The 25,719-nt window shown below is 48.1% G+C and overlaps 1 protein-coding gene across 1 annotated transcript in view; it reads right to left on the bottom strand.

Moving 5' to 3' along the window:
- Positions 1-3,059: 3,059 nt before the first annotated feature.
- SEC16B (SEC16 homolog B, endoplasmic reticulum export factor) overlaps positions 3,060-25,719 on the bottom strand; it is a 34,880-nt gene continuing 12,220 nt past the window's right edge. The window contains exons 10-25 of the mRNA XM_058539998.1: positions 25,079-25,172; positions 23,028-23,109; positions 19,178-19,295; positions 17,850-17,961; positions 16,071-16,176; positions 14,247-14,387; positions 12,967-13,077; positions 12,143-12,209; positions 10,606-10,905; positions 9,674-9,741; positions 6,889-7,041; positions 6,622-6,720; positions 6,115-6,223; positions 5,907-5,986; positions 4,826-4,924; positions 3,060-4,181 (exon numbers count right to left, since the gene is read on the bottom strand). Of these exons, the coding sequence (XP_058395981.1) occupies positions 4,113-4,181; positions 4,826-4,924; positions 5,907-5,986; positions 6,115-6,223; positions 6,622-6,720; positions 6,889-7,041; positions 9,674-9,741; positions 10,606-10,905; positions 12,143-12,209; positions 12,967-13,077; positions 14,247-14,387; positions 16,071-16,176; positions 17,850-17,961; positions 19,178-19,295; positions 23,028-23,109; positions 25,079-25,172 (1,808 nt within the window). The 3' untranslated portion in view covers positions 3,060-4,112. The remainder of the gene's footprint in view (positions 4,182-4,825; positions 4,925-5,906; positions 5,987-6,114; positions 6,224-6,621; positions 6,721-6,888; positions 7,042-9,673; positions 9,742-10,605; positions 10,906-12,142; positions 12,210-12,966; positions 13,078-14,246; positions 14,388-16,070; positions 16,177-17,849; positions 17,962-19,177; positions 19,296-23,027; positions 23,110-25,078; positions 25,173-25,719) is intronic.

The raw sequence follows: 25,719 nt of genomic DNA, 5'->3' as shown, positions 1-25,719 counted from the left end.
AGAGCAGGCAGCGTTGGGGGTCGTGTTCAGAGGAACCTCAGGTAAGTACCTAACATCCTATTGCGTGCAGATCATACTATATGCAATTTCCAGCCTAACATGGCAAACAGGAGGGGAAAGTCGCTTCCATTCCACTCTCTGGGGGGGGGGAAGTGTCAGAGAAACTCCTGCGAGTGGAGAGACCCAAATTACACACCTATTATTCTTTTCAAGCAGAAGAGGAGTTTGCATATTTCCTCTTGGGAAGAAAATATTCTGATTTTAGTGAAGAGGTGGATGCAGTCTGTTGCGCTTCTTCTTGGTTGCTTAGAGGAAGAGACCAAAGAGAAAGAAGATTTCTAGGGGGAGAAAAAAGCTAGCAGAGGCTTTGATCCTGAGCATCTTGCAGCTTGAGTTAAGGCTGAAAGGGGAGTCTGTATAGGTGACTAAGGAATCAAGGCCTGTTTGCAGTTTTACAGCCATATAAGGGGATTAGACAGAAGGCTGGAATGTGACATGTGATAAAGACACTTTAAATGGAGTTTAATGGTTTGTTCTCTTCCAAATTATTAAACATTAAGTTTAAATGTTTTCATATAAATATTAAATTATATGTATATAGCAGGATCACAAATTTGCACATTACCACTCAGTTTTTTAAGGAAAATGTAGCTGCTTTATTTCCTATAACTGTTCTTCCTCTAAGCTCGAATCCCATTGAGGAGTAGAGATTCTATACTCAGTCTCTTCCCTCTTAAACAGTGTCTTTGGTAATTCCTTTTTTTTTTTTTTGTGGTGAGGAAGTTTAGCCCTGAGCTAACATCCCTTGCCAATCTTCCTCTTTTTGCTGAGGAAGACTGGCCCTGGGCTAACATCCGTGCCCATCTTCCTCTACTTTATATGGGACGCCGCCACAGCATGGCTTCACAAGCGGTGCATCGGTGCCGCCCGGGATCCGAACTGCGAACCCTGGGCCGCCGAAGCGGAATGCACGCGCTTAACTGCTACCCCAAGGGGCTGGCCTCTGGTAACTCCTTTTTTTTAAAGAGAGAGAGAATTCTGTTTGTTCTCTCTCCCCAAAATGGCTCATGGCGATGGGCAAAGAGGGTCTATGGGCGATTTGGTGGGCCCCATTCTTTGCAGGTGGCTGGTCTGGGCTGGCCCTGATCTGGTGTCTGCTGGGACATGACTGGTCCCTGTGGCCTTTCATTCCCTGCCGGAGTCCACATACACAAGGCTGCAGGGAGCTAGAGGCTCTGTCTCAGACCACAGTCATCCCCAAGACCAAGCTGCTATGGCTTCCAAGCCACACTGGACAAGTTGCCAACCCAAAGCCAGCTTCTCCTCAGGGGTTGCAGCCTTTGCCCAGCTATGGATGAGGAAAGGGGCCATGACCCCAGTGCTCCCAGGCCCCCCACTCCTAGCAGCATGTTTCTATCACAACCTGCTCTGCTCCCAAAGCCTCCACCTTGTAAAGAAAAAGAAAAATTTTCTTCTTACAGCTGCACTTGCTTTGATTTACAACTAGTTTTAACCAGCTGAAGCTGTAAATGACCTTTAGCAACCTCAACACCACTAAAAAACACTGATAAGCAACTAAGAACTCTGAGTGACCCCGGTTCATCAGACCCTCACTGGACCCAAGTGAGGGCTCTTTCCTGACCAATGAACAATAGGACTTGTTTTAACCAATCATGTACTGATTCATGGGTGCATTCTGATTTTGCCAGAGTACGAGTTTTCAATCGTGAATTAGCATAAATACGATGACCTCCTCCCTTTCTTGTGCGTAAAACCCGCTGACTTCTCCCTCAGAAACTTCTTCACTGCTGCATACTTTGCCTGGGAAGTAACTGAGCTCAATGCTTGCTCTGTTGACACTGTGGTCACTGGTTTTCCATGAATAATTCCAACAGAAGGAGGAAGTGAGGGCACAGGCATCTGAGGTCTTTGCCTTTCTCTTCAGTCCCCACACTCCTCCTGTAAAGTGCTCCTTTGTATGGGGTAGGTCTTCCCCTATGTCATTATTCCCACAGGCACTAAGCCACATGGCGTAGCATTGGTGGCAGATGGGATACAGGAAGAAAAACTGGCTTAGTAATAAGGACACATTGAAAAGTAGTTTTAAATTATTATTCCCATTATATACCTATATCAAGAATGAAAAATCCAGTTTAATCTGGTAGGCAACAAGACAGTCAAAAGTTTACTTGTTAGATTGTATACTAATAATAAACGTTTAGAGTACTTAGCAAGTACCAGGAACGTTTTTAAGACTTGACTCTCTTAATTCTTGCAATGTCCCTACGTGGTAGGTACTATTGTAATTACCATCCTCGTTTTATAGATAAGAGAACTGAAGCACAGGACAGTTAGATAACCTTGCGCAAGGCTACTAGGTGAACTGTGAATGAGCCAGGATTCAAGTCTAAACAGCTTGGTTCCTATGAAACTCGCATGCTACTGCCACAGTACCACCATGGGGTGTCAGCATAACAAACCCAAGGGGCAGCAGTCTGTTAAGGAAGCATTTACTGAGGGCCTTCAAAGTACAAAATACTGATGCATACATTTCCTAATTTAATCTGAGAGATGAATAAACATTTTAGAGAATATGAACTATTAGTTAATGGAGTGACTAATTTGCATCAGCAGAGATTTTGTCCATATTTTTTTAAATTTAAAAAGTAACATTAGAATAGACTTTGGGTGCCAGCCCAATGCATAGTCATTAACTTCACGTGCTCCACTTTGGTGGCCCGGGGTTCATGGGTTCAGATCCCGGGCGCGGACCTACACACCGCTCATCAAGCCATGCTGTGGCAGCGTCCCACATACAAAATAGAGGAAGACTGGCACAGATGTTAGCTCAAGGCCAATCTTCCTCAACAGAAAAAAAAAAAAGACTTGGAAGTTAAGAGATCAGTCCCTAGATTCTTTGTTAACAAAGGGCTCTTTCCAGCCATTTGCACCTTATCACACAATGAAGCCGTTACTAGAAAGACTTCAGGGAAGAGATCACTCACTGTGTTCTCTCCCTCTGCAAAAATCAGCCAGAGACAAGCATTTGCTATAAAATTATCTGGTTTAATCGCCATCAACATCAGAACCATAGTACATTAGAGTACAAAACCCATATGTACAATTACACATACAAAAAAATGTTCTTTGTGAGGAGCAATTTTCAGCAAATCTGACAAACAGCAAGAGTCATTCCTATTTTGGGTTTGAAAGGAGAAATGGAAATTTCCACATTGTCTTCCTCCTCACTCTGGCTCCAGTGACCCTCCGAACATCAATTTGCAAAGGCCTGAGGTAGGAAGGGAGGTATTAACAATATCAGGCACTCATTCCTCCTCTCTTATGGAAGGGGTGAATTTTTAGGAAACATTTTCCGTCATTTATTATACTGATGTTCCATCCATCTGCATCATTAGGTTCAGTAGTTACCATGACGATATGCTGCCTACAGCAATCTAACTTGATAGCCAGTTGCCAGAATGTGAAAAAATAGGACCAGCTAAGAAAGTGAGAGAAATATAATTAATCTGAACCACATAAAAAATGTGCACAAAACCAGGACCAAGAGGGAAACTGCTGAAATGTCACTGAAGAGGGAATTATGACAGGAAGCAAAAATCAAGTTTCAGTATAAAAATTTTGCTAACTAGAGCCATGAATCGGTCTAGAACTAAGACTGAGGAAGCAGTCAGTTAGTTTAGAATATTCCTCTGAGCGCCTCCCTCCTCAATAATTTCCTTCTGCAGAGCCCAGTGGTGTCATCACTGATCCCAGCAGTGGTATTGTTAGGCCCTGACTTTCCTGAGGATCTAAAGTCACCATTCCAAGTGCTGCGGCCATGGCAGTCCGCTCACTTCCAGGCTGCCATTACACCCAGCTTTCCCACCTGATGAAGTAATTCCCATAGTTCTGAAACTAATCTTAAGAGACTGGACTGAGCTGTGTCCTGGGAGACCCTGTCCCCTTGCCTTCTCCATGCCCAATGGAGGCAATAGGCCAGCACAACTCTCTTGGGGGCCCCAATATGGCAGAGGGGCTGGGAGATTAAGAAAGGAAAGCAACATTAAAGTTGTGCTTCAGGGAGACCAGCCTGGGACAGGTAGTCATTCTTATCATGGCTGGGTTGGGTAGCGGCGCTGAGCTAGACGATTTGGCCGGTTCAGGCTAGTAGCTGTGGGAAGCTGGAAAAGAACAAACATGGCACCAGATTATTGCCCCAAGCATGACTCCATCCAGGGCTGACTGGCTGGATTGAGCTAGGGCATCCTGAGAGTCTACAACACCAGCTGTCTTTGGCTTCCCACGGTGGTGTTCTAATTATTCACTTTCACCCAACACCTTCGCTTTTTAAATATGGAGAAAGAGATTTGATTTCATAAAGGAGGGAGGCCAAATGATGCATTAGAGAGATTAGTCTGCCCCAGCTCATGAGGAGTGGGGAGTTCAGCTTCTCTCAAACTTTGCAATGATCCCCTCACCCCCAGGACAGAGTGAGGGTGCAACCACATCAGTGATACCAACACCAATTGTGTCTCTCGAGTCTCGAGACTTATGAAAGGTCAAAAGCAATATTAATCATAGCAACCTTCATTGAGCATCTTCTGTGTGCCAGGCCCTTCACATACATGCTCCCATTTATCCTCACAACTACTCTGTGAGGCAACAACCACTAACCCCATTTTACAGATACAGAAACTGAGACTTAGAGAAGTTAACTCACTGCTCAAGAACTCACACGCCGTAAGTGGTAAACTAGGATTATAAACCCAGGTCTCATTAATCCAAAACCTGTGCTCCTAACTCCTCTCCCTCGGAGCTCCCTTACCTGGGGGACCTGAGATGGGTTGTAGAGAGGAACAGGCCCTTTCAAGGTGGGTGAGGGAAGCAGAACACCAGGGTTAAAGTTGAGCTCAGAGGAAACACCCTGTGATGAAAAACAATAGCAAGTCCTGTCAGTCACAATTCCAGAATGTCAAGGGCTTCCCTGAGCACCAACTTTGGTCAAGAGATGCAGATGGGAAGGGTTTCTTGATAGAACTCAGGGAATCTTGAACAAACAAACATGGCACAAGTGGGCACAGCCGACCCCTGGGGCTGGGGTGGCATTGCAGAGGCTCCGGTGCTGCCGCCCCTGGAGCACACGAGAAGAAAAAGCCACAATAAATTACATTGAAAGCGTCATAAACGGTAATATCATATTCTTGAAAGGCCTAAAATACTACAAGAGTGCTCTAACCAGGCCACAAGAAATAAAAATGTTTTCCCAGCAATCGGCATGAAATCCATACCAGTGTGGACAATTCCTCAAGGGTTTATTACGGCCCTTGCCAAGGAGACGGATGAACTCTGGCTCCTCCCGGGACAGGGAGAGAGGCCGTTCTCCAGACTTCACCTAAGGAAGCAGTTATAGGCTAAATCGTGTTCCCTAAACTTCATATGTTAAAATCCTAACCCCATTACCTCAGAATGTATTTGGAGGCAGAGCCTTTAAAGAGGCGATTAAGGTAAAATGAGGTTATTAGGGTGAGCCTTGATCCAATATAACTGATGTCCCTATAAGAAGAGGAAATTTGGACACAGACACACACAGAGGGAAGACCACGTGAAGACTCATGGGGAAGACAGCCTTCTGCAAGCCAAGGAGAGGCCTCAGGAGAAACCAACCCTGCTAACACCTTGATCTCAGACTTCCAGCCTCCAGCGCTGTGAGGAATAAACTTCTGTTGTTTAAGCCGCATGTCTGTGATGCCTTTTACGGCAGCCTTAGCAAACTAACACAAAAGTTTTCTCCGTGTTCCCCATGAGTCAGGCCCTCACAGGATGGCACCTCCAGCCAGGCTGCAAGTTCAGTGCTCACACACACAGGCATCTGGAGGGGCCCTAGGCTCAGCCCGTGGGCTGCTCACCTCAAGCCCAGACAAGCCTCCACTCCCAGTGCCCTCGGCTGTTCTGCCACTGGACGCTGATCCTTGGACCTCACCCCCACCTAGAAAGCAATGAGTCGGTTGTGTCCACTGCTCAGGACTGAGAAGTCCCTACTCCAGAAGGTACCCCCAACCCCCAGGGAGCACAGAGAGGACCACAGACAGCCTAGAGGATGTGAGGTTGTGGTACCTGTGCCCCTGGAAAAGGCGCTGGCGCCCAGCAGAGCCTGGGTCCCGGGGAGAGGTGTCGGTGAGAGGCCTGGGCTAGCTTGGGGAGGGGCAGATGCTCTGGGGGTCTCCTGCTTAGTGGAGAAAGAAAGGCAGCATCGGTGGTTAACAAAGTCATGTCAGTCTGCTTGTATTCCTACAGTGCCCACAACAGCCTCCACTCACAATCTGCTGCTGGGGTTCTCTCCCCAAAACTCCGTTTTCTTCATGGCACTCCTCTGCTCAATAATCCAAATTATTGCTGCCCCTCCAAAGTCAATATTTTTTGCCCTAGATTTTAAGGCCTTTCATCATCTGCCTTTCCCCTCACAATTCCAACTTATTTCCCACCATCTCCCATCAGAAAACCTCTGCTTCATCCGGACTGGGGTAGAGTCCGATGCCAGCTCCGGGCCCTCCGAGTGCTGAGGAAACTTCCTCTGAAGAGCCCACAGGAGAGGAAGCTTCCCTGTCCCCCCACCGAGGTTACCTCAGAGTCAGGACTGTCAGATGAGTCTTCATCTCCAGAGGGGGACACGTTGTTGGTGGGCTTCAAGCGAAACCAGCTGAACCAGCCAAACCCTGAGCTCTGGAACGGGGAGGGGAAGTTGCATGTCCTGTAGATTTGCTTCTCCCACCAAATAGGAGATTAACCCACCCTGATGTGATGATGGGGGCAGGGACACAACCAAAGCCCAGATTCCCAAGTCTGCTCGCCACTTGGGAACGAAGGGAAGAGAAGAACAAGTCCCTCCACCTTTGTGCTCTCTTTCACATCCCCTGGCTTTTCTCTCTGTGCAGTATTTTGGGGAGATTTCTTATCTGCCTCGTAGGAGGGCTCCTCCTCATCCTCCTTGACTGAAATGGTGGAACTCTCGGAAATATTTCGTGCTCTGGGAATCAGTGGCACCTGGAATTAAAGAAAACAAGAACTAGCGTTTTTGTTCCACTTGACAGGTTACAAAGGCACATGTCCATGTACTCCCTGACCTGACCCACTCAATAAATCAGCGGGATAGTCTTAAGGGGTCATATTTTACTGATGAGGAAGTGGGGCTTAGCCATGAGAAATGATTTGCCACAGGTCTCAGGACAAGGCCAGAGCCCAGACCCAGTCCTCATATTATCTCTATTCTTACGGGGTTTTGGCCACTGTGCCACCTCCCCAGAAACATAAGGTTTCCAGAACTACACCAAGGCCTGGAGCAGGGGGTATGCAACGCTACTGCTGGAGGTGAAGAGAGCCAGGTAACACCTCGCAGGGACCCACGAACCCAAAAAGAGAAGGTAACAACCACTGAACCCAACTCATCCCAGAGCTCATTTCCTAACAGACTCACTCAAGATCAACTGTGAACAAATGCATCAGAGGGGAGTACAATGTGCCCATGTCCCTTTATATTAACTTTGTCATTGTGGTAAAATATACATAGCATAAATCTTACCAATTTAACCATTTTGAAGTGTACAATTCAGTGGCATTGGTATATTCACAATGTAGAACTGTTACCACTCTCCATTTCCAGAACTTTTCATCAGCCTCAACAGAAACTCTGTTCCCATTAAACACTAACTCCCCGTTTTCCCCTCCCCCAGCCCCTAGTCACCTCTACTCTTTCTGACTCTATAAATTTGCCTATCCTAGGTACTTCATATAAGTGGACTCATACCACATTTGTCCTTTTGTGTTATGTTTACATTTTCCACTCTCAAGCATAATTGGTACAACCTTTGGAAAACACTTTGGCAAATATAGAAAAGGCTTTCATTTTTATTCTAAGGAGTATAGAATTTACTATGTACAAGCACTGCTCTAAGTGCTTTATGTACAGTGATTCGTTTACCCTTACAACTGTCCTGTGAGGTAAGTACTATTATTATCATCTCATTTTACATAGGAGAAAACTAAGGCACAGAAAGGTTAAGCAACCTGTTCAAGGTCACACAGCTAGTAAATGGCAGAGCGAGGATTCAAACCTAAGCAGTCTGGCTCTCCTTCCAGGAACTTCTCCTAATGGAATAATTCAAGAAATAGACAGGGCTTATATACTAGGATGTCCATCACTGTGTTTTATAAGAGAGGAAGGAAGGGAGGAAAAGGTAGATAGACAGAAAGAAGAGGGAAGAAAGAAAAAGAAAAGAAAAGCAACACGCTTGAAAGATTTAACAATGTGGGAATGATGAACTAACATCTGAGCTCCTTATGTGGAATGAGAACCAAAATGCGGGCTCCTTCCCAGGGCCCACAAGGCCCTCGGTGATCTTGCCTCTCCCCACCTCTGGCCTGGCTTCTTGGCGCTCCCCTCTGTGGCTCCCCATTTCTTAGTACTGTGAGTCCCTTGCTCTTCCTTGATTGCACCAAATCAGTCCTGTTTCAGGGCCTTGTGCTTGCCGTTCCCGCTGCCTGAACACTTGTTCCTACACACTCAGCTGGCTCATGTCCACGCCCTATTCTGACCTCGCTCGAGGCCTCCTCCCCTGGCCACCTCATCTAAGGTAAAGTCCCAGGCGTCAGCTGTCACCGCCACTACAGGGAGCACCATGAGGGCGAGCTCTGTCTGGTTCCGTGTGTCCCCAGCCCCTGTAACAACGCCAGGCACACCGAGGAACCCAGCATGTGTGGATGATGAGTGAATGGTGGTGCTCTCACACAACGGATTTTATCATACCGACGTTAAAAATCATATTTATGAATGACATGGAAATCTCAGTATATACTATTAAATAACAAATAGGAAGTAAAGCTTCACATACACATGTTCTTAATGATATGTGCATATGTATATACATTTACACATACACATAGGAAAAATACTGGAAGGAAATAACCAAAATATTTGACTGTGGGATTCTGAATGATGTTTGAGTCTTTATAGGATGCTTTTTCTTTATTTTTCACCTTTTCTATAACAACAATGTACTACTTTTTCAATCACAAAAAAAAATGTAAAACATAAGTTTTTTAAGGCCTGTAGCCCAGTTACTACTTGAGAAAATTACATGACACCACCCTCCAACCAGACAAAGCTGACGAACATCTTCAATTTGGGACCAGCACTGCCCAATGTTGGGGCAAGGGGCTCATTCATTCAACGGCTGGGTAGAATGATTAATTAGACACAGTTGCCTCGGAGACCTTACAGCCTAACTGAGGAGAAGAGAACAGCCACCGTAGATCTTTGAAATAAAGCAAGGCGAAAATTAAAAGAAACAAATATCAAGAGGGTGCAGGGCATGGCGAGTGTTTGGTGCAACAGTAAGAAGGTGTCAGAGGGAGCAGACCTGTGAGGCCCAAACTAACCCAGCCCTGCCATCCCCATAGACACAGGTTGGTGGGGTTGAACATACACAAGAACACAGCCGCCTGCCCGCCTCTCGGGATTTGGTGTAGAAAGAAACAAGGAGCGACACAGCACAATGAGGAAGAAACAGCCGGTGCGAGGCACAGGAAGGAGTTTGCACGTGGCTAAGAAAACACGGCGGCTGGAAAAGTCCTGATGCTTACGGTGGGCATCGGCATCTTTTATACTTTGTCCTCTCACCTGTGGTTTGGAAATGACCTTTTGACCATCAGGCTGCTGGAAGGTCTCTTGAGACGCTGTGTTCTCTTCTGTGGCACAAAACACAAGCAAAAGTAGTGATTCCAAGTTGTGCTTTTTCCATCCATCCTGAAGAAGGAAATCGTCGGCTTTTCCAACTGCAAAGCAGCCAGAGCTCCGAGCCCATAACCCCAAGCAGAGCACAGTGAACATGAGTCCACTTGCACGGCCCTCTCAATTCCAGCCGCCCCAGGACACGCTGGTCACCCAACCGCTACCCTGAACACCAAGGTCGTTCCTTAGGAATCCTGGACGTCAGAGCCACCTCCAGCTACGTCACAGGGACCCTCCCCCACCATCCCCTCCGTGTGAGTCTCCCGTCCTGGACAGACCTTCTCTTAGAGGATCTAAGATCTGATCCCCCTCCTTAGTTCCCAGCACTTCCCTGGCGTTGCTCAGCACTGCTCACCCACACTCAGCCCCTGCTGTCCAAGGCCTGATGGGCCTGAAAAAACTCGGGACCAGCACAGAAGCACAGGCCTCTGCTGGCAGTCCCTGACAGTGAGCTCTTGGACACAGGACGACTTCAGAAGGAGGACGTGGTCTACACTACAGCTGGAGGCGCAGGGGGCGTTTTCTTGGCTTCTCTGCTCTGCAGCCTCTTTCCTAGAAACTATGTGATCCAGGGGGAGGGCAGGAGTGGCTGCCCTTGGCCTCACTCTGCTTGTCCCAGGAGAGAGGCAGACGGGAATGGAGACAGCAATCTCCCTCCGAGGTATGCAGAGTACCAGCACTGTGGCTGGCACACAGTGGGCCCTCAGTCCTGTGCACACCCAGCTCCGACCCCACCTCCTCCCACTGGTCCCTGCACCTTCCTCATCTGCTTCCTCCAAAACCCCTCTCTCAAGGCTTCCAGCCTCGCTGGCAGGTCTTACCAGGGGGCAGGTGTATCTGCTGGGTTTCCTCCCAGGCTCTTCCTCCAGGAGCCCCTGTCACTGCCTCATTGCCACCAGGCCCTGGCAGACAGGTCTCGGGAACCGAGTAAAGAGGCACTGGGACCCCTATCTGCCCGGAACCTCCTCCCGCTGGGTAAGAGCCCGGCTGGAGAGGAAAGGGCGCCTGTGGGCTGGGCCAGGCTAGGCCCATCTGCTCCGGTGTTGGCCACAGGGCTGAGCGGTCCCCAAAGGCTTCTGAGTCGCCTTGATGTCCTGAGAGATCCTGGTAGAAAGTGTTTTCTAAGGACAAAGAGGAAGAAGTGAGACTGAAATGTGGCCTTGGCGTGGACGCATCGCACGGGAGCGTTCCTGCCTGTGTCCTCTTTGGAAAGCAGTCACAGGACAGGCCGCTTGTGTGGCTGCCATTACTGTGAACACAGCGGTGATTAATTCACAAAATTATTCCTCTCACTACCGTCTATGATCTCCGAGCCCACCAGGGGTTTGGGAGGGCAGAAATTACCATCTCATTTAACTCCACACTTCTTTATTTTTGGATAAATTTTCTCCTTTAAGGATATCCTAATGGACTTAGGTATTTGAAACTTAGAAAGTTTCCATTTAAAACCCAAACCAGACTGCAGAAATGATGGCTTTGCTTTTAAAGGATCAGAGCGTGAGCCCTGGAAGGGACCTTGGTGGTATTCGTTCTGGCTCTGCCATTTTGCTGATGAGATGGACTAAGGTGTGGATGCGTTCCACGATTGGCCCAAGGTCATGGGACTGGTGTGGGCAGCCGACCCACCTGCTGGATTGGGTGACAGGCGACACAGCTGCTTCCTAGCAGAAGCGGCCAGAGACACCCAGCCTGACTCTCCTCCGGCCCTTCACCTGCACAGATTCCGTGACACAGAGCAAAGCCGGGAAACAGAAACCAAGTCCTGCCCTCCCCCTCACTTACCCCCGAAGGAAGGGGTAAAAGCTGGGAAAGGACCGGAAGAAAAGAGATGAGACCCTGTCCTGACCCCACCATGGGGTGTAATTTGGGAAAAGGGCGTGGAATTAATTGGGGTGATAATGTCTGCCCGACTCAACACTCAGAGGCATCCTGAGGGGAAAGCAGGGATGTGTTGAAAACACTTTGAAACATATTTCACATTTATGTGGCAATTGATAGCTCAAACATCTGAAGAGTTTCTATGCCCCCAACAGTAACATGAAATACTGATAATCCACCATCTCCGGCCTCAAGAAACGTGTTCAGCTGTGGAGACGGTACTAACACAGGTGAAACAATTAGGCAACAAGTATTACAACCTGAATGTGAAGCAGAAACTAATAACGTGGGAAGTTACAAGTGTCAGGATGCCTGTGGGCACCAGGGCAGTGTGGAGAAGGTGCCCGCACCAGGGCTCACACTGACACGGGCAAGGAAGGCCTCCGGGAAGGGAAGGGCGTGTTTTTTAAGTTACGTGATCTCATATAATCAGATCCTGAGAGTCAGCCATTTACACGCTCAGTTCGTCAGTTTAGGTACCTGTTGTTCCTCTGGCTCCCAAAATATCTGAGTGAGCAGAAGGAGGATCGCCCATGTGGCCTGCTACCTTTTGCTATTTAAAATAAAGTAAAATCTTTTTAAGCAACAAGAAGAAAAACAAGAACAGGAACAGTGGTTTAAAAATTAAGTCAAAAAGAAACTTCAGTGGAGTGATGAGGTAAAGGAACCTCAGTTGAATGCTGGGGGCTATGGGGGAGGGTCACGGGAGGTGGGGGTGCGGTCTCAGCCCCTCCTGTCTCCCAGACGAAGGGGCAAGTGGAAGGAACTAAACTGTGGGCCCCAGAGCGTGCAGCGCATGGGGGAGTAAGGGCTTTGTACATGTGCCTTAAAAAAATCCACTGTCCTCTCTTCAGAGACAGTGCGAGAAAGAGAATGTAGGAGGCCCTGTTCCAATTACCATTACAATTACTACCAACAGCTTTTGCAATTGTCAGAACAAAAAGGAAAGGCCCGGAAGTCTTTTAGGCAATTGCCCTACATTACATGAAAGTGACACGGGTCCACTGTGATCCATTGTTCCTAACAGAGAGATGGAAGCTTTGATGGTCATAAAAAGTACGTTCTGGGACCGCAGAGAGGGTGGCGGGGTGAATCGGAAGAGGGCCCTGCTATCTCACAAGCGAACACGGGACAATGTTTCCGCCCAGGAGAGCTGCAGCAGCCGGGAACCTGAGTCCCACCCCCTCCCGGGCCAGACGAGCCTCATGGGTGATGGAGTTCCCCACAGCCCCCCATGGGGTCCATGCCTGCCTCCTCTGTGTCTAGGGGAGCGAAGAGGGAAACAAGGGGCCCACCCCACTCACCAGCTCCTCCAGCCGCCTCCGAAGGTGCACTAGCCAGTGTGGCTCCAGGTCCCTCTCCCCACGGCGTCCCTCTAGAACCAGAGGATCTGACAGCTTCAGTTTCTCTGCTAGCTGTGCCAGGTTTCCAGAGGGGTCAGGGGCAGACAGTAGGAGATGAGGGAGGAGAGAGAAGTGACAGAAATGCAAAGACCATGGGGAAAGGGGCAAGAAGGGAAAAGAAGAAAGAGAGCCTCAACTCACTTGTGAATTAGATTATAAAGAATAATTGAGAGGGAGCAAATTCAGCAGATATCTTCCCAAAATTGCAGCATAAACAATTAACCCATCTTGGTGTTAGATGCTAAATAAAATACAAGGAGAAACTGTTACTCATCTTTATGTTTCTGCAAAGCCGTCTGCCCTGTAGCAGCGCTTCTCAAACTTCAGTGCACCCAGGAACTGCCTGGGACCGTGTTGAAGTGCCAATGCTGATTCCAGACGTCTGGGTGGGGCCTGGGATTCTGCATTTCTAACAAGCGCCCCAGTGATGCCCATGCTGCTGGTCGAGGAACTACTCTGTGTTATAAGACTCTGTTCCATCATTAAGTCCCAAAACTTTCCTGCTCCACTCTGGGTCGCTGAGCTCCCTAAGACCATCATCCTGTTGGCCAAGATTTCTGGGTAAGGGGGTTCAGCACCACAGATTTCATTGGTTACAGAATGCAACACTTGGGCCTCGTCTCAAGCAAAGCAAAAATTGACGGTAGGCTGCCTTTTCACTCTCCAGCTAATGGATTTTTCTTCAATTAATTGGAATAACTGTTTGCCTGATTGTTTTCTTCCCCAGGAATTAAAAGTTGATATGTTTTTGTTTTCCTTTTTAAATGTGTCCCACATGTGATAAAATATTCCATGCATTTAAAAGCATTTTAATAAGGATCATTTCCTGTTTTAATCACTAAAATATATTTTCTGAGCCCAGCTCTTATAATTAGAATGGTTCACCGGAACATGTGGTTTTACTGTACCAGGAAAGCAGATGTAAGAATGAATTTCTTGCGTAGCACACGCCTGGTTTCCAGCCACCAATCCCACCGCCCCCCACCCATAGCATCCTTCTTTGTGCAGTGTCAGGCCTCTGCTTATCACATCTGGGCATGCATACGTGGTCAAAGACAGCCATGGGCTCCAATTTTACAGCATGTTCAAAGAAGATGAAATGTGCAGTCTAAGCTGCTTTGCTTGGCCTTCTCTGAACACTGAAGATAAAACACCTGCAGGGAACCCTTTGAGAAGCTCACCTTGATGAGTTCCACTAATAGCACAGGGTGACTGCTCTCTCCCTGGCTAAGGAGGGCCGTGCCAATGGCTTCGCAGTAATGCAAGGCCTGGGACGCAAGGCCATAATCTGCCAGACGGGAAGCATAAAGGAGCTTATACACCTGTGAAGAGGAACAGGGCCAGTGACTCGTCCAACCAGGCAGGGATAGAAAGAGTGAAATGTAGATAAGACTTCTTGGAAGTCAGCTGACTGCCAGCTTCCTCTAACTTTGGCATCCAAATATCAACAAGGGCTTTGTACCATTGGGGCATTCTACCTGTGTGTAGGCTTAATTCCAAATCCAGCCTGCAGTTCCTGCCTCAGAGAGAAAGGGATGGAGGTCCCATCAGCTCAGCCTCCCTAGGCCCTGGTCGCCAGGGAAATGCACCAGAGCACCTACTCCTTATCAGGCAGCCCACATCTCTGGAAAGCCTGGTGGATGTGGGGCAGGACCAGGCCCCAGGCGGACAGAGAAAAGAAGAAAATGTGACTCTGGTGTAAGGGGCGTAAAGGCCAAGGGAGAGTACAGACCAATACAGGTGAGCGTCCACAGAAGCATGAGTGACAGGGCGAGATGGAGCATGAGGGCCTGGGAATCAGACCCAAGTTCAAATCCCAGCTCCGTGCCAGGTGTAGAACATTGGGCCGGTTACCCCGCCTCTCTGTGCCTCAGTTTCCTCACTATAATATGGTGATAACACTACCTGCCCCTTGGGTGTTGTAAAGATTAAATGAGATAATCCACGTAAAGTGCTTGGAACAAGTGGTGTGCAAGAGATGCGAGCCGACAGCACGTTAACGCCTCTGAACCTCATCTTCCTCTTTTGTGACAGGTGGGGGGAATCGACCCGGCCTCACAGGAGTGGAAATGATACACTAAAAGCACGATAGCACAATGCAGGCACGTAGAACACATTCACTACCACTAGCTAATCTCATTACCATCAGCCAAAGGTAACTGAGAGGGGGGACGACTAAAGAAGGGAAAGAGACCGAAGGCCTGTATCTGAGGGAGCTGGTCAGGCAAGGCTTTGCTGCAGAAGGCGAGTCTTTGGTAAAGCTCTTGAAGAAGATACTAATTGGGTCATTTCCCCTCATATACACAGTTATGGTCATTCATTCCTCTTCAAGGTTTTCTGTGTTGAGTTTCATGTGGTGGTGTGTGTGTGTTTGTGTGTGCACATTGCCGCTGCTGTGTGCACTCTCAATACGGGCACTGAAGGAGTCTTTACGAACTAAGGGGACAACGGGCATCAAGTAGAGAAGTGGAGAAGAGAGGTTAGAACCTGCCATGTGGACGCCACCTGCACAGCTGAAGCCCTGAGGGGAAGAGAGAAGGACGAGGGCCCAGGGCAGCTCAGGGAGGAATTTCCAGAGTTAGAAGACAGACACGTCCAAAAGAGGTGGAGAAGCAGGGCAGAAGGAGAGGGAGAAGGGTGAGCAGCCCACCGGCTTGGGCCTTTACGCTCCCCGTCGCGAGGCCCAAGGAGCAGTAGAGCTGTTTGGAGAGAGCAGAGCGGGAGGAGCTGCAGGTGTGAGCACGGGGCCCTAGGCCTGCACGTGAGTCCCTCTTGTGCGGAGGGAGGCAGGAGCCTCCAACAGAGAGGCCGCTGCAGTGTTCTGCTTTCATGTCTTCAAATGCAGATCTTTGGGGGACCTGGAAAGAAATCCTAACTCTTCCAACTCTCAGGCTAATGAGGGAAAGTTCGGCCCAGCTCCCAAGTGCCAAACAGCAGAGCTGGACATCCAGCGCCCGCAGCCGTCTGACACAGCCAAGGCGGGGGCCTCGGGTGGGTTCAGTTACCTGGAAAGAAGGGATGAAGCATTTGGGGCGGCCCAGCATCTGACAGTACTCGAAGATTTCCGTCCTCTGGATAGCCTCAGTTGTTGCAAATTTCAAAAACTCTTGACTAAAACCAGGGAATAACAATAAAAGAGATTGAGGCAGGGGGCGGGGGAGGAATTTAAATCCTCACGGCTAGCCAGACACCAGCTGCACCTGTTCACGGTGGAGTTTCTGTCCTGGGCCGAAGCCTAGGGCAGCTCCAAAGACAGAAGAGACTCTGGACCTCCAGAGGGAAGGTTCTGCCTCCTCTCGCTCCACCTCCTGGAGGCTGGGGAAGGACCAGAACAGAGCCTGCACCAGAGGCGCTGGGGGCAGAGACCATGAAAGTCCTTCACCTTCTTTGCTGGAAGGTCATTTAAAGCAAGCTGCTCTCCATCCCAGCTCGGCAGGAACCAGGTCCCCCTCTTAAACACTCTGAGAGCCAACCTTAGCGCCCTGAAAGCCTAGGACGTGCACCTGTGAAAGACCCCTCCTACCCTGAGAGAAAGAGCAGGAAAGGGGGAGCGATGTGAAAAAAGAAGGCATGGCAGAGAACCGGGGACTGCCAGGCCAAAATCAAATGACGTCCCTGTGTTGGGTGCTCATTCAGCCAATGAGAAAGCAGACTGAGTGAATGTGGTCTGAGGGGTCATCGGAGTCCCCACGTGCCCCAATCTCCCCTCGACAACGCAGTGGTTGACATCACAGTCACCAGGGCTATCCCTGGGTTAGGACTGTATCTCCAGTAATACCCTCGTGCAACATGAACACAGGAGGGGGAGATACAAACCCACGCACACTTACTGTCACGTTTGGCACTGATGGGCTCCTTGACAACCTGACTATGCACTATCAGAGGCCAGGGCCTTGAGAGAACAGGCCATGAGACGGACGTTTCTACAATGGTGGGCAGTTTGGAGCAACAGTTAAAAGTAAGAGTTTTGCAGCCCAACAGTCTGGATCCCAAGTCCAACTTGACCCTATACCAGCTGTACTACCTTAGACAAGTTATTTAACCTCTCTGTGCCTCAGTTTCCCTCCTGCATAAAGTGAAGATTAAAAATACACCTTCTTCATAGGGCAAATTTGAAATGGTTCAAGGAAACAGTGCTAATAAAATGACCGGCACAAGGTAAGACCTTCGGAAATCTTAACTATTACAGGGAGAGGGAAAGAGATCCAGAACGTGGAGGACCACTAGGGAGCAAACTGGTCTTTTTGTCCGTTACCCATTGTCATTAAGGTCCTTCTGTGTGAAAAGCCAGATGTTATGGCAGAATGGGTGACAGGTGAGACGTTGAGGGACTTGTGCACCAAGTCAGTGTACGGGTGTAGCGGCTAAACAGAAACTTCTTCCACTTTCCAGTTTTGCCCAGAGTAGGCTCTCAGAACTGGCCCAGGGCTGCCCAACACAGAGCTGCAAGCCACCGCGCGCACACTAACATTTTGTAAGAGACAGTCTCTGGTCGTGGAACTAGGGTGCCACCAAGTGGCCACAGTAGCACAATACAACCCAATGGCACCAGCTGGCCTCTTCCTGGAGCAGGACCTGGGGCCTGAGGCCCCCTGGTGGTCTGATGCGGCACCCACTGGGCATCTCCTTGCCCAGACCTGTGCCCAGACCCCCAGAGGAGGGGACAAGCGATTGCTGAAATTCACACAAGAAAACCGAAAATGGAGCCACGAAACCCAGCAAGGGCTAAAACAATCCTCTGGAAAACGTCCTTCCCATTGCCTTTCCCCCAGAGGATCGCATACCTGTGACTACTGCCCAGCAAGACCAGATGGTCTGTCTTCCCGGTGTAGCAGCCGAAGGGCACGTGAGCCACGAGGTAGCAGAAGTGAGCTGCCTCCACCAGCCCCTTCCCAGCTGCAGGAGGAGAACAAGCCCCAGTCACGGAACACGCCCACACAGAACCCATCCTCTGGGTGGGATGGGAGAGAGGGAAGTGTGGGCTCCGAGGTCAGGGGGAGAAGCCTCAGGGAGTAAAGGAATGAACTCATAGCATGAGTCACACACCCCAAACCCCACTCCCTCTCCCACCCAAATCTGCAGCCTCAGACATTACATTTCACTTCTCTTCAGCCAGAATAAGGCACTGTGTCACGTTCCCCCTAATGGGCCTTTGATTGGGAATGTGCTAAGCATTTCAGTCCTCCTGAGGGTGAGAAGGGAATAGAGGTGCCTACACCTGAGCAAAGAAGCAGGACACGGGGAGCCGGGCTTCTTCAACTAGGCTTCTGGGGGCGCTAATGCCTCCCCTGCTAAAAGCAAACAAGAGAAGACTTTTCCCCCTGCTCATGAAAATCACATTAATTATCAAATTGTTCCCAATTTTAAAATGTTCTCCCATACATTTTCTATTACCTCAAAATTGGATTAATTCGAGTAGATCAAGTACCTAGCAGAGCCTGGCATCTGAGAAGTTCTCAACAAAAGTTAGTCCCCTTTCCACCCAGGTGCTGATGATCTGCCCTCTGACTTGGCACAACCTCACGCAGCTGTTTTAGGTTTAAACAGAGCAATATTTCCAAAGTTCCACAAAGAGTACCATGATTTCTCGATGCCCCTTGACCAAATTTGAGAACCGCTGATCTGGAACATTGAATAGCCCCTAACTGCTTTTATAAGCCACATTCACAGAGAGACAATACAAATAAAGACCACACAATGACCCAGGTGGTTCGGGCAAAAACAGCATTTCCTGTCTGACTGAGTTGGGTCACCGTGAGACTAACAGTAACCGGAAGGCAGGGTGCCCGTGTGTTAACCCCGTCTTCAGAGGAATCTGATGGGGGCAGAAGACCAGCTGCTGAGAGCAGCCTCCCCAGCAGCACAGCACCAGGGTCTCATGGCCTCGCCTGCCCTGGCTTGCAGCGGAAATTCCGGGAAACAGAGAGGCAAAAAGGACACTTCTTTCCCTGGAGTTTCTGTTCCCAAAACACTGAGGCTCCTGGGTCAAAGAAAAGCCTGAGGCATAGACTCAGGTCCCACCCAGAACCTCAGAACCCAAAGACAGGATGTTGAAAGCTGGCCTGGAGATACCCTAAAGGAGAGGAGGGAGACAGTGCTGGCTTCTGCTTACCCAGGGTGTCCCCCATGGTGACAATCGCACGCTGATGCAGCTCTGGGTCCCCACCTTGATTCGACAGAATGACAGCCAAGTGAGGCCTCCAGTCTCCCCATTGCTTGTCCCCACAACACTGAAAAGCAGCAGAAAAAATTGAAGATTTACTGAAAAATGTCACAATGGCCAGAATGTAGATCAAGAAGGTTGTGTCTATTTCCCGGTTTAGGGGAGTTCGGGGAAGGCCCATGATACGACCTGCAATGCTGCCATTCAGAGATTTCGAGTTCTCTTTTTAAGAAAGCAAAACTTCTGGAAGGATGGATAGGCAGAAAAATACATATACATACCTACATATATATGGATACTGGGAGACAAGTAAAATGACACTACTGCTCACTTACTAATTTTCAAATTTCTTCCTGGTGTCCCTAACCCCAATAGCTACGGACAAAATCCGAAAAAAAACCCTGATGTTTCAGTGGGAGAAGGAAAATCAAGCATCCTTGGCTCATGAGAAGAGTTTGCGTTAGCCTGTTAGAAGTCAGGGGAACACTGGGCTCCTTAATACCTTACCCAGTGGCTAATGTTTCCTGGTTTTACAAAGCCCTTTCACACACATCATCTTATTTAATCTTCAAAACAACCCCATGATGTCTAATTCCTATGGCCACGTGAGGAAAGAGAAAACCAAGCCAAGTGGCCCAGCCAGCACTCAATCCCCATTGTCTTCCTCCCAGCCAAGGGCCATGGCCCCTCCTTCTGGTGACAATGCAGTGGCAGCAGAACTCCACAGAGGGGCAGTAGAGTGTAAGTAGAGAACTGGGAGGAAGCCTCACACAAATGGTGGGGCCAGGACCACCTTCTCCTGAATGAAGGGGAATTTCAGGGCGGGAAATATCAATAAAGAAACAACACAATGTCACAAAAATAAGCCAGGCCCTGGGTTCAACTGGAGTCCTGCCTCTTACTAGCTGTGTGACCTTGAGCAAGTTTCCTAATATCTTTGAACCTTTGTTTCCTCCTCTCTTAAATGGAGATCATATTTCTACCTAACAGGGTTATTGCTGATAATAAAATAAGATAGTTAGGTAAAGCACATAGCACAATGCTTTACACTTGGTTTGCTCTTTAGAAATTACATGTAGGTGTAAATGCACACACCACACACACACACACACACACACACACACACACACACGAAGGGAAGCCCAGCAAAGGAAAGAGGTGATTTGCAGTCCAGTCTATCTTCCAATTTGTTACATAGAATGAGTAGAGCAGGAGATTGACAGTAATAGCTAAGATTTCGAGGTAAAACAATTCACAATTTGGTCTTTGCAATTATCCCAAGGAACAAAAGATGCTTTATTCAACTCCACTTTATAGTTACTCTTTGTTTATCTGGGCAATGCAGTGTGAATGAGGATGATGATAATAATAAATCACAATAATAATAGCAGTTATTTATTGCCTGTGACCATGAACCATACCCTCCCTGTGCTAAGCATTCTCCTATGAACAATCACAGGCATTGGGTACTATTATTATCTCCATTTGAACATGTAAGCCAGGCCCTTTCTTGCTGGAACTAAAGGAACCAGCAAAAGAAGAGCTCTTTTGCTAAAAAGAACAAAAACTTGGAAGTCGTTCTTCTGTCTCCTCCCCAGGTGATTTGAAAAAAAGTCACTGTAAAGCAGAACTATGGAGAAAGAGAGAGAGAGAGAACACAGGCCATGCATGGTGGTTGATATGTTCAGATATTCTGTCTGCTTTAACTTCTACAATAACTATTGGTTAGGCCCCAAAATGCCTATAAAGATGAAAAACGGAGACTCTGGGGTTAAGGAAAAAGGCCAAGTTCACACAGCAGTAAGGAGCAGAGTGTAGGCAAAACCTGAGACAGAAGCCCACATCTGTTTCCAGTTGCCATGCTTTTTCCACTTCACCACTCATTACAAGTGACTCAAGTCTAGCCTTTTACTGGATGCTGCGATGCTAGGAAACTCAGACACTAAGATCAAATGCTGCATTGGCACATCACCTCCGGCTTCTCAGTTTTCTCATCAAAAAGTAAGGAACATTTAGCTAACTCGACCATTGCAGTGAGACCCAGGGGACCATACGCTGATTACATCATTTCCTGCATTTAGTGCTTCACGACGTGATGCCACCTCATTGCAGAGCACAGGCCATTCAGCTGAACTGTGAGGTGCACTCTGTGTTCCAATATAGCCAGTTGGTTTGACAATGGGGCATAGTCATCATTTCTCTTTTCTTTTCTTGGAAGTGTCCACAGACAATAAGAAGAATAAAAAGCAAAAGTGTGAAGTCCATTTTCATTAAAACTAGCTGTCAGCAAAAACCCAAGCCTCAAAATACAAGAAAAGGCATCCAAAGGTAACGGAGATGGAACAGAGGTGGTTCAGGAGGAAAGAGAGAGAACACCAGAGGGAGAAGACCCCACAGCTATCTCTGCTGCTAGGGAGAAGCAAAGGCTACACAGACACTCCCAGAAAACTCCACGTGGTGCGGAAAATGCCGGATAGCCTGGAATCTGGCCCTGGCCCCTGCCCAGCACAAACCTCCCATAAATAACTGGTCCAGGGAAGACTTGACTCTTGTAAAGAGACAAGCACAGACTCCATACAAACATATTATAGAGACAAAAGGAGGGAAGTAATGGGGAAAATAAATGGAAGGTGGAGAGAACATTCACCAGAAAAACACTACCACAAAACAAACGAAAAATGGTCACCAAACATTTCATCACGAATTTAAGTAATGAAACCATTTCTCCTAGGAAGCAAGGGCCTAAAGCCAAGTTATAAGAGCTCAGGAAAGAGACAGACAACAGGAGGAGATAAATGTCACCTGCAGAGCTCAGGAGAAAACTGGGAGGAATATCAAAGAAATAAAAACAGAAAGGGAAAGAGCACAAAAGTGAAGAGACACTGACGAAAACACAGTGAGGGACACAGGATGGAAATGAGAAAAGCAAAAGAAAAAAAGCAAGCAAGAAGAAATGAAACAAAAAGTTTTTTTAAAGAGAAAATTATATATAATTCACGTGTGTATATATATATATAGTTCATAAGTATGCCATATATATACATAAAAAGTATATAATGGAGTTCCTGAAAAGAAAATAATGAAACAAAACAAATATTGAAGGATATAATTCAAGAAAATTTTCCTAAACTGTAAGATATGAATGAACTGCTTAAAAGAGTATGCTGTGTCCCAAGAAAAAACTGACCCAGACAGTCAACACCTAGATATGTCCTAGTAAAGTTATTGGGTTTCAAAGATAAGGAAGGAATACCTTGGGGCAAAAATATCAAGTCTCTAACTATGGAAAAACTACCTAGCTGGCCTCAGACTCCTGAGCCGTCTCCAACTCTAGAGGACAGGTAAAATCTACGTCTAGCTCTGAAGCAGCAACGTGCAGTGGTGGAAAAGAAGGGCAGCCTTGCTGTCGAAAGCCTGGAGAGCAGTCTCAGGTTTTCTTGCTCCTCACGACAAGGCAGGCAGCCGTGGTATCAGGGAAAGGGCGAGGTCTTTGGAATCAGACACACCTGGGCCGATCCTGCCTCCACTACTCCCTAGCTCTGTGATCTTGGGTCATTGCACACCTTTGCACCTCAGTTTCCACGTCTGCAAAACAGGGCTGATAATTCCTACCTCCGTGCATTCAACGAAATAATATGCATCAAAGCTCTTAGCACAGGGCCAGGCACATGGTAGGTGATTAACAAAGAATTATTATTTACTTTTCATCTTTAAAGCCATCATCTCATTCCTGAGCAGTGCCCACCCCCTAAACCCTTAGGATGCTGGGGGGTTGGAGGAGTCCTGTCACAAAGGGTACCGTGGCTGCTTGTGGGATCCTCCCCGACATGAGCTGGAAGAGGGTCTGCAGTGGGTCGTTGAGCGCCAGCGTGCTGGTGAAGCTGCAGAGAGAGGGGACCATCAGTGGGGAGCAAGCCCGAGAGGCTTTCACCATTGCCAGCGAGGCACAGGCCTCGTATATTTCTCTTTGATTTCAGCAGCTTCTTTTGGAAAGGGAGCTTCTCTCTGCTTTTCGGTTGTACCTCTGTCACACCCCCTTTCCTGGGGAGTGGGGGACTGGCAGGATCTGTATTCTACCACACACCCTAGATAGAGCTCACTGTTGGGGGATATTTTCTGCACTTTGGCACTGACACCCTAACTGTTGAGTGACCATATCCGTAGGCCTTCTTCCTTCACGGAGATGACCCACCGACATCTCAGAGACCCCTGGAGAGCCCCCGCAGTTAACCCGACCTCTTCTCTGTGGGCTCCTCCTGCCCTCCCACCCTCCGCTCCCCCGCAGTAGCCCTCCTCCACGCCAAGCCCACAGCGCTCGGTGCTGTTTTTCTGGCTCATCACTTGCCTGGGTCTGTAGTGCTTTTACTTATAAGCACTAAATAGTCATTTTCAGTAACCAAAGAGGCGTAGAATGGGGACCAGAAATGATCCTGCTGGTGACGAACCATGGGCTATGTCTAACAAGAATATAATAAGCTCTATAGCTGATTTGAGATTTAAGCATACTCAGTAAGAGATTTTTCACAATTCACTGGGCTCCATCAAAACTCAATGGCCCAAGGCGAAAATCTGTAGCAGAGATGTATGCTACAATGTGGCGTTGTGGGATGTTCGTTTCCGAAACCTAAAGGAAAATCAGCCCTCAGAACACCATCTTTTACTTCATAGCACCCTTGCGTCGGGAGCTCAGAGCACTTATCACATAAAATTCAGTGCCCTACACTCTTGCAGTCTCTGAGCATAACGAAGTGCACAGCGGTGTTCCTAGTCCCTGGAAAGACTGAGAGTTAGAGGAATGAAGAGACTCGATGGGGGCCATCATGAAGAACGGGCTCCTGGGAGTGTGACAGCCGTTAGCCCCACAGAACTTAGAGTGGAGGTGTCCCTATTCTCAGCCAGCTCTCCGCCCAACAGGATTTGTGGCCAATTCAAATATAAATTAAGCTGAGAGGGTATCTTCACAGCTTTAACCTGTGATAAACATTTTGAAGTAACATCCTTCTCACCATCTGACCCAAGCCTGCTCCTTATAGGAGGGTCCCCCTACTCCACCCACCCCACCACTGCTACATATCTATCCCTGCCACCCATGAGTGCTAGTGCAGCCTAAAGGAGTTACTGAAGCTCCCCCTACACCCTCCACCTCCATTTGATTCTGATTCTCTTTGCTATTTCACCCCCTTATTCCAAACTCCTGGCTATGGACTCACACCCCCATTCCTATATCGTTCTGGTTTGGGCATTTCCTGGTCGACCCTGGCACCCAGATCTCAGTGTACCAGCGTGATTTCTAACTAAATGCACCCCTTCAGTCTCATCGTCTCCCACTGCCCTAGAGGAAGACTTCCGTTTCTAATTCCCAGTCCTATAAACCCCTTTTCCAGAGTTCATGGTCCTGCTACTCCATATCTCTACCTTCTTCTCAGCACCCACATCCCCACTGCAAGACTAAGCGTAGACAATTACTAACCCTCAGTCCTAAGGCTCTGTCAGTTAACCTGAAGTGATCACCTCACTGAGTATTCCCTCACTGATGGAACTGTCTAGAACAGCCTCCCAAAGAGAGAAGGCTACTGCAATGTAGAAACTTACTTAATTTTTGGAAACTCTGACCCTGGGAAATATTACTAACACGTTTTATTCAACTTAGCAGGGAGAAAGAATGTGTCTGTGTCTAGGTTATAAGAATCTGGAGAACAGAAATGCTCCATCCAGCTCAGAAAAGAGAAATTGGACAAATGCTTGGAGTGTGGGGCTTCTCAGTGCATCTTGCATTTCTCCCCACCCTTACTCCTACCTTTGGTGGGGGATCTCTGCTCCATTTGTGCCCTTTGAAAGTCCTCGACTCACCCACTCATAACCCAGCTGTAGGTCCTTGCGTCCATCTTGCTGGCCAGGAACAGAGCATGTCCCCACAAATGGTTCTTCATGGCCCACTCCAAGGCTTCCTGCCAACAAAAGCATCACGTTCAATATTGCCTCGCTCACTTTCCTCTAACAACAACAAATGACTGTGTTGAGGTCCTGCTGCCCCAGAGTAATCGAGGCTGGGCTTCCAGGAAGACTCTGAGAGCCTCACATGTGAACGTGAAACAGGAATAGTGGGAAAGAGGCTTTAACTGGCATGTAGTTCTCTCTAAGTTGTCCCCTTCTCCAGCCTTCACTTTATCAAAATCCATTATGCTATTTCATTAGCATGTTGTGTCTCCCCCTCAAACATAGTTTCCAGTTAGCTTTATCTCTTGAGCAAAAGTCACACAATACTTTCATGAACCTAAGCACCTAAAGGGAGAGAAATACCTCACCCCAAGGACTGAGTCTCAAAAGACAAGTAACAAGATGGTATTCGTGGGGGCATGTTACAGGAACAGTTTCTTTTTTAACAACTGTGGCAGAAACTGCTAGTTCCTCACCAAAACCCATGTTTTCCTTCCTGGACAAAGAGCTGGACTACATGTTCTCACCCGCCCTGAGCCTAGGTGTGGCTGAGT

Source organism: Diceros bicornis, chromosome 4 (genome assembly GCF_020826845.1).
Source record: "Diceros bicornis minor isolate mBicDic1 chromosome 4, mDicBic1.mat.cur, whole genome shotgun sequence".
Classification (NCBI taxonomy): domain Eukaryota; kingdom Metazoa; phylum Chordata; class Mammalia; order Perissodactyla; family Rhinocerotidae; genus Diceros; species Diceros bicornis.
Note: the sequence above shows the minus strand (reverse complement) of the source record. Positions and strands in the feature narration are given on the sequence as shown.